Source organism: Condylura cristata, unplaced genomic scaffold, assembly GCF_000260355.1.
Source record: "Condylura cristata isolate star-nosed mole 26May11 unplaced genomic scaffold, ConCri1.0 scaffold00002, whole genome shotgun sequence".
Classification (NCBI taxonomy): Eukaryota; Metazoa; Chordata; class Mammalia; order Eulipotyphla; family Talpidae; genus Condylura; species Condylura cristata.
In genome coordinates, this window is record NW_004567103.1 from 19140442 (window position 1) to 19149251 (window position 8810).

At 40.0% G+C, this 8810-nt stretch overlaps 1 protein-coding gene across 1 annotated transcript in view; it reads right to left on the minus strand.

Annotated features, from left to right (window-relative positions):
- Positions 1 to 8810, minus strand: part of UNC80 (unc-80 homolog (C. elegans)) — a 181056-nt gene that overhangs the window by 23390 nt on the left and 148856 nt on the right. Inside the window, exons 51-54 of the mRNA XM_004674811.2 lie at positions 6290 to 6356; positions 4794 to 4994; positions 2448 to 2571; positions 1371 to 1496 (exon numbers count right to left, since the gene is read on the minus strand). Coding sequence (XP_004674868.1) covers positions 1371 to 1496; positions 2448 to 2571; positions 4794 to 4994; positions 6290 to 6356 — 518 coding nt within the window. The remainder of the gene's footprint in view (positions 1 to 1370; positions 1497 to 2447; positions 2572 to 4793; positions 4995 to 6289; positions 6357 to 8810) is intronic.

Consider the following 8810-nt stretch of genomic DNA (forward strand, 5'->3'; position numbering starts at 1 on the left):
ATTTGATTTGTTACCTGGGCAGCATGCAAGTTTCACTCAAAACTGGTACTTTACCATTTGCTTGACATAATTGAGAGCTACATACCTAAAAGACAGTAACATCTTAGATATTAAAGGGCATATTATAATTTGCATGGTCTAGCACAAAAACAACCACGTTTTCTTATTCATTTTTACCATTTGTCCACCAAGAATTATTTTAGAGACAACAAAAGGAAGTGCCACCTGCTCCCTTTGGAGTCATTTAAAAGTCCCTTAAGGGGCCACTCTGGTGGCCTACTGGCTATAGTGTCAGCCCTATCATCGCGATGGCCTGAGTTAGATCCCCGGCCAGAGAGGTGACCCACCTATAGCTCAGCAGACCTCTCCTGTCTTGTGCTCTTCCCCTCAGCAATGTATTTCCGTAAATCCACTTGCTCTGCTCCCCGCTCTATCTCTGGTGAATTCTCTCATCCCCCACCCCCTCCTCTTGCCTCCACGCCAGCTCTTCTACACAAAAATAAGTAAATAAAAATCTTAAAAGAAAAGTAAAATAAAAGTCCTTTGATGCCTGCATAAGGCCTTCTCCGAGCTAGAAAGCAATCAACAACAGAGAAAGAAATAAATGATCTCAACACACATCATTAAAATAGATCTCTTTTGCACAGTAGTCTCGGTGCGTCTGAATCTCTATTCTATCACCTAACCATTCTCTGGATGATGGAACTTCAAACTTGGTTATCAGATGATGGATGAGTCTATTATTTATTTACACGGATGGTATATTTCTTGCTAGTCACAGAGCTTTCTGATGATTCACCACTCTCTAAAATTTGGTGACACACAGAAGTAGGCAGGGGAATTGACATCCTGTACTCTTTGCACTGGCAATGATTATTTCGGAAAGAAAACAACAGGCAAAATATTAAAAAGGCACCCATGATACTCAACCCACAATCATTAAAGGAAATTAAGATATTCAAAGTCTAGTATTAACTTTGGCAAAAAATTTCATATTGCAATTTCTTCTGCAAATAATTTAAAACCAGACTTTGAATATGACTGCCTCTCTTAATTAACAATTGTGGGCTGATTATGTAAATCCTTAGTTTCCCCAAGTATTTGCACACATTATAAATGACCAAAGTGGTTCCTAAGTTTGTGGCACGACTAAATGACTCTGCTATTTTTGAGATCTCAAGAAGAATTACAGAAGCACAACTTAGGGCCAAGCTCAGGGCTGAAGCTCCAAACCTATAAAAGTTTGGAGATGTTAATACTTTTGTTTCACAGATTTTGCCCAGCCTTTGCAGAAAAAAAAAGAGACCACCATGATTTGGTGCCTCCACCAGCAACTTAATGAGCGTGACAAACAGGTAACGCAGTCACACCTGTATCTGCAATGCTACAAGCCGGACAACAGCTGTGCTGAAGGGCAGAGGTGGTGAGAGATAAGGGCTGAGATGAAGAAGGGGTAATCCGTCAGCAACACTGGAAGGTCCTACCACTCCCATCACCTGAAATACAAACAGAGCACATGACCAGCCTTGACTATGCAATTTCATGCAACCATAGAATGGGAGTCTCATTCAATAGTAATAAGAATAATGATAATAATAATAGTAATTTGAAGGTTGGGCATGTTACTTTGCAAGCTATTCTTGTTGCCGCCTTCTGAAGGCATGTAATGTCTGGAGTCAGATCGAATATTACACTGGATTCAGTCAAGGTTTTGTAGAATGTTGTTTATAGCTAACTATGTAAATAATGAGAGATGAGCCAGAAACTATTCTAATTAGGAGACGGAACATACTTACTTGTGGATTCAAAGGAATGCAGTCAACATTCTTTGATGGAGCAAATACTGAGGACAATGATGATGGCAACAGCTTTATTTGCACTAGGCATTCCAGCTACAGATCTATTGCTCAACTTGGTAAGCAGCAGATCCTACTCAATGCAATGCTTTAACATGGCTTCCACATCGTACAAAACCTTGTCAGGACCAGACTCTAGATATTACGTAAACGATCAAAAAATTTTTTTCTTCACATCAATCCTAGACTGGCCAACTGGTAGTGTCATTTTGCACTATGAAAGAAAAAAATCCTTTTTGGTATTTTAAACTCCTCCACACCCGACTTCCTGCTGCTAGCCAATTAATTGCAGTCCCACCACCCCACTCTCCAACTGGCAGCCCTCAACTCTCAGCGCAACTTAAGAGGTGAATTGTCAAAGTAGTGCGTGGGAAGCAGCACACCAAAATCCCACCTGTGTAGGGATGGGCCCTTTACCTCCCCACGCACCACCTTGCAATGTACCTCACTATTTTCGGTGTCACCTGAGCCGTCTGCTTTCCTGGGAAGGTAGGGGCACAAAGTGGTTGACCTGTAAATCTTCAATTCAGAGAAGTCAATAGCAGAGTTCAATGTTGCAAAGTTTCATAAGATTGCCACTTGGCTACTCACCAGATTGACACAGACATTGATCAGTGACCTAAGGTGAGGCAGGAAGGATATGACTGGCTGCCTCTGAAGTGTCAAACAAACCCCTTCAATCAAATTGCTGGCAGGCTCCCACTCAACCTGTCGCCTGGAACACAATATAGGAGCCGTTAGCAGCGTGGCTCCCCCCTGGAGACAGTCTGACACAAGTGAACGAGACAGTGATTCTGACACCATCGAAGACAGGATGGGTGTCTGAGACAACAAAGTGCTTCACACGGGATGAAGATTACCCATGTTGTTCCCAAAGCACAGAGCACACTGGGAAGGGAAGAAGATACTGAAAACGTTTCAGAGGCACTCCTGCCCCACTCGACTAATGAGACAAAATCCTTTGAAGAAAAAAACAGAGATGATGAACGGGTTGCATTTAAGTCCCTGGTTTTAGCCTGAGAGTGGGTATAAGACTACCTGTTTAGGAAACCAATCGCAGGGGTGATGACTCAATCAAACTATTTTTGCCCTAGCCTGCGTTTCTGAAATCTATTTACCACGCTCGAGTTGATCTCATTAGCTTTTACACCAGGCCACATACGGCTTAACTGTTGCCCCAAAGATCACATTAGAAGAAAATAGACTATTTCAAAAGTATTCTTCCTTAGCCTCCTGAAGAGATTTTGAGCTACTTTCTGTGGTAGTATAAATGGTGGTATAGATAACCTAGTTAGATGAATATGAGGTTTTCTGGAATAAAAGTCATCCTAGTCTATATAAAGGCAATAGTCTCAGTATGAAAGACTGATGCTTGTGCCTCCCAAACAGACATATTGAGCTTTATTGACAACACTATTCCAAATGCTATCCTAAAAATAATTTTTGAATGTGTTCTTCCTACCAAAGTGAGGTATCTGAAGTGACAAAATGAGGATTTTCATAAATGAAGCTATATGGACATAACTGATGCCCAAGTTACTCAAGTCCAGTCCACACTGCTTTTGTTGAATTGAGATTACCTGAAGAAATTACACTCCAGGCAACCCCAATTCACAACATACACCCTAAGTCTACACCCTGAATAGAAATCTACTTTAGGAAAGATGATGTTCTTTATAGAGGACCTAATTTATAAGCCAAATGAGTCAGCCTAAGGAGGTGCTTAATGTCTTAAGACACAAAGTCACTTGACTTTTTGTGGCACACACACTTTCGTAAGACTTAAAAGACTGTGGCTGGCCATTTGCCAGTGGGCACAAATGTTCCATTGGGAGCATTCAGTGCTCAATGCTTCCTTGTTTTATGTCTTATCTTCAGAAAACCATTAGCAAAAAAATGAGCAGTTTTCTAAATCCCTGTTACCTTCTCAGAGTGTGTCAACATACAGTATAATATGTATGAAATAGGGGTGCTTTAAGAGGCAAGCCATCATGCCACTGAAACAACTAAATTTGAACCGATGTAGAAGCATTTGTCTTCATGGCTTGAAAAGAGATAGGAACAAACTGTCAATCGGTTGAGTGAAATCTAGCTCTTTTTTTTAAATTCAGCAAATCATGATGAGTGAATAAATAACACAGGCTAAACCCTGCAGAAGTGCTGACAAATTCAACACTAAATGCTACACGTTCTTGGGTAAGATTCACATTGATTTTGGGTTCTCAGTAACCCACCCTTGAAATTTACAAATTAGCGTGTTTATTGATATTTATCAATGGGGCTCACTATGATACACTCACTATGACTACAGGTCTCCACACTGAGCTCAGATCTCCAGGTAGATTTGTTCAGAGGCATCAGAGGCTCACAGGGAGGCTTCTACTGGATAGTGCATTGACTGAACAGAGAGAAAGTGGAACTAATGTTGACTTAGTGCTATGTGAATTAGGTAAAAAAAGTGAAAATAACACTTGTTATTAACCCCATGTTTTTTAAGGCTGCTGCTTGGTTGGTTATCATAAGGCTTAGCATGTGTCTTAGCTAGTACCTAAAATACTACATTGAATACAGAACTAGAATATTTTTTGAGCAATTTAATTTTCCTTCTTTCCTTAGTTTTTTTTTTTTTTTTATTTCTAAGGAATAACCTGCCCTATCTCAAAAGGAGTAATAGGATATTTGTTGAATTTCTTATGTGTCAGGTAAAGAATGTGATAACTAAGACATGAGTAGATTTTTCAGAATAAACAAATACATTTGTAAAAAACGGTACTTCCTCCAAGGGTAGCCCCTGCTACCTATTCATTCATATACTTGATTAGCTATGCTCATACACCAACAGAAAACCTGCAAGTCCAGATTGATCCACCATTTAAAACATGACCATCCCTAATTTGGAGGCTTGCAATATCAACATCTGACAGGAGGCCTTCTCACCTCAAAGTAGGCATCTTATGAATTTTGTTGAACATTCTATCCAATCTCTTTAAAATGAGGATAAGGGCTGGCCTCACTGCCTCTGCTGTCCAGTCTGTAATGGGAAGCATCTCCATGATGTAGCGCCGGAGCCCACGGCTCTCCATTGTCTGGGTATCATATGGTGCCAGCTTCAGAAGCGAGTGTGCAATTTCTGCCAGCCTATATTTTTCAAAAGAGGTAAATTTAGAATGCCACAATGGGGATTTCCCCACACAGCATCATGCTAATGACCCTCCATCTAGCACACCAACTCCCTGAACAAAGAATATTTTCCCAATATCTTCCACCCCCCCAGCACCTCATGCAAGTACCAAACACATGGTGTGAACAGAGAATCCAAGCCATTCTAGTGGGTGAACCTAAGTAGGATCTGATGAGCAACTGAACCCGCGAGTTTAAGAGTAGGTCAAACATACCCAGAGAACAACATTTTGAGGATAGCTATATACACATACATGCACACACATATGCAGAGACACATTTGGTATATGTATAATCACATAGATACACACCTGCGGGTATTACATGCATATGTGTGTAAACGGAAACTAAACTTTAATTTACAATAAAATCACTAATATCAGTTGTCCAAATAGGCTTCACAGCTTCATGGCTTCTTCATTGCCATAGTCAAAGTCAAAGACATCCAATAAAAAGCGGTATTGGTTGTGACAGAAGTATTCAAGCTCATTTCCAATTCTTGCTGACTAAATCTCTGTGGTAGCATTAATCCATATCCCTCCCCCTATATTTAATGCAACTGGTAGCAAGATGTGTTAGAGGACAGTAGGATTTTAAGATTACTGAATTTCTCCAATGCCTGGTCCTGTTACAAAATGAATTTGCTTTGACCATAAAGTAAAAATTTCCTTTAATGTAGTCTTTACTATCACATAATATTTTGATAAAAACATTCCTATGTCTCTTACCCACTGAAAACCTAAGAGACTTTCCTATTGTGAGGAAGAAGGAGAGTGGAAGAGCTGGAGAAGGTTGGAAAAGGTGGTAAGAGATTTTTTATATATAGTCAGAAAATCTGCAGAATTCCGATTCTGCTGCTTTGGCAGCTCTGGGATGAACAAATGAGGCAATAAATTTCCTTAAGGCAAACTCCATCTAATCAAGAATATTTACCCTAAGAGGCCTGCAGTCAACCATATATTCTGCAAATGCAAGAACACAGATTGTCTCCGCACGGCTTCTTGGCTCTTTGGTTGGAATCAAATACTTGCAAATCTCTTCTACCTGTTTTTTCAATCCCACTTCTCTTTTTTTTATTAACCAGCAGTGATTCTATCCATTCTTATCACTTTACATACTGTCATGTACCCACACTACCAAAATCTATGTATTTATTTCCAATTTCTAGGAATAATGAAATGTGTACATCATTTATAAAAGAAAGCTTAATTACGCCCCTTGTTTGAGGAAGGGTCAAACTACAGGGATCTTACCCTTCCTCAGAAACACAGAGTATCTCTGTGTGGCCAGCGATCATGGCAGATCCATTTTCATCAAAAGCTCATTGTGAGAAATTGCACAAATAGAGGGTATTTATCTGAACATTCCCCGGTCGCTTTGTCTGTCTTCCCATGGATTCAATTCATGACATAGCTATGCTGTTGAACGACATCATCCTGCTTCTAGATCGGTTGCTCTTGCTGAAGGGGGCTGTGATGTGCTTTCCAGTGTCATAAGCGACAGGACTCACTCTCCTGGAAACTGGTACATTATTCACTCAGGTGACATTGTTGAGGATGACATTCACATGTTACTTTTGACCATCACCATCTAGAGACGCTATTTTGTATTTGTATTCTAAAACTTGCAGTGTTTTAGCAAAGAACTAGTTTCCTATCACTCTGACACTTGAATGTTGTTATCAATGATTCCCCCTATTTTTTTTGATAATTAAGAATCTCAAAGTCAAATTAGTATCTAATATGATAAAATCCTACCAATTTCCTGTGTTAATCTTATCAGAAATATAATTATCTTCCTGCTCATTTTTCACAGTACTCTGGCCTTCTAATTTGTATCTTCCTTCTTTGTATCATCTAATTTTCTAAGTTGTCTTAGTCCTTTGGCAAATGATAAGTACATAAACATGTACAATATATATACTACTTGAAATACCACAGTATGGATTTTTTCTTAAATATGGCTCTTGTGGGTTCTCCCTGATGGTGCAAGCTAGCTGCAGCCACTTCAATGGGAGTTCGATCACTGGCCCCAGAGATGATCCACATGGCACAGCAGACCTCTCCTGTCTTGCCTGATGCTTCTCTCAGCGGTATATTTCCTTGATCTGCCTATTCTGCTCCCCACTTTGTCTCTGGTGAATCTTCTCACCACCCCTGAACATCTGGCCTGTACCCCAATCTGTATGCACAAATAAATAAATTTTTAAAAAACACATGGCTCTTATATTGTCTGTGATTAAGTTGAGGACCAGGAATTTGCGTGATATACCCATTGCCTAGCATAGTATTTGAATCATTCTCCTTTACATACACACCTAATGAACTGCAGGTCTGTGCCTGGCACTGAACTGTCATTTGCACTAAAGCTCCTCAAGTCTTTAATAGGGTCTGAACTCAAGAGGGAGCTCTAGGTCTCTCTGGCTTCCTGCTTCAAATGTCTTCAGGTGTGTAGGTCCAAGTGGTCAAATAACAGGACAATAATTAAATCATCATGACCCCTCCCTTTCTCTCTTCCATTTCCACTACCCCTCCTTCTCTCTCTCCCTCCTTTTATCCACTCTCCTCTTTTATCTATCATTTAGGAATCCTTGCCTGTTTCTCCCACAAATGACTGGATTCTCTGACTCTGGGATTGTGAACTTGTTCCTTTCATAAAATTACTCAGGTCATCAGTCATGATCAGCAGGAAAGGAAGAGATGAAGTGAATGGACCACTGGGTTGCTATGGCAACGGGAGCTTGTCACTCCAACTGTCCTCCCATTTCCCAGTGTAGGAACTGAAATTCTCAGTGTGAAATCACTACACAATGGGGAGTGTGAACACAAGTGAAGCTCTGGCATCCTGGGTGTGTGCCAAGTCAGAGAATATGAATTAGCTTGGAAGAGAAAAAGCCTCAGTTCTCTACACATTCTGGCCTCTCATTTTCTCTCACTGAAAGCTTCTAAATTTTTACAAAGCAAATTTTAAAAAAAGTCAATAATCAGTGAATAGATCTATTTTTGCTAAATTGCAATGTTATTTCTGAAAGGCTAGACTCCAACTCTGTGTTTTGTAGATATACTAAAATATCCAATTGAATATTTTATTAATGACATTTTTTTTCAAGGGCATTTTTGTGACTCTTTAAAAGCTGCTACAAATATAAATTGGGGATCCTGTAGAATCATAGTCCTTTAAGAATTTGGAAATACAAACCCAGTCTTTATGATCTGAATAACCATTGAGATGCATTTCCACAGGAAGAAGGAAATGTGTGTGCAATGAAATGCACTTTGAGGGTTTCTTCCTGGAAGCTTGGAGTAAAAAGTTTAAGTGATGTTTACCTCACACAGTCCTGAATTTCTAGTAAGGTATTGTTTTTTAAATGTGGGAAGGTTTTCACATATGGTTTATGTATAGCGGATCTAAGCCCTAAGCTACATGTGACTCAGACCAAAACCATGGCTTCCCTGAGGGACTTTTAGGTGGTACAAGGGAAGAACAACTCCTTTCCACGAATGTAGCAGTGCATTTATATAAAATGAACAGAGAAATAATTGGGTTCTGTTTAAAGGCTAGAATATGAATAGTAAATAATAGTTGGAAGAAGGATATGTTTCTAAGAATTCAGGTGATAAGGGCCTTCCTGGTGGGGCAGGGGTTAAGGTCTCAGTGCTATCAAGCTATAGCAAGCCACTGTAGCATGAGTTCAATTCCTGGCCAGGGAGCTGACCCACACAGTGCAGCAGACCTCTCCTGTCTTGCCTGCTGCTCCCCTCAGCAGTGTATTTT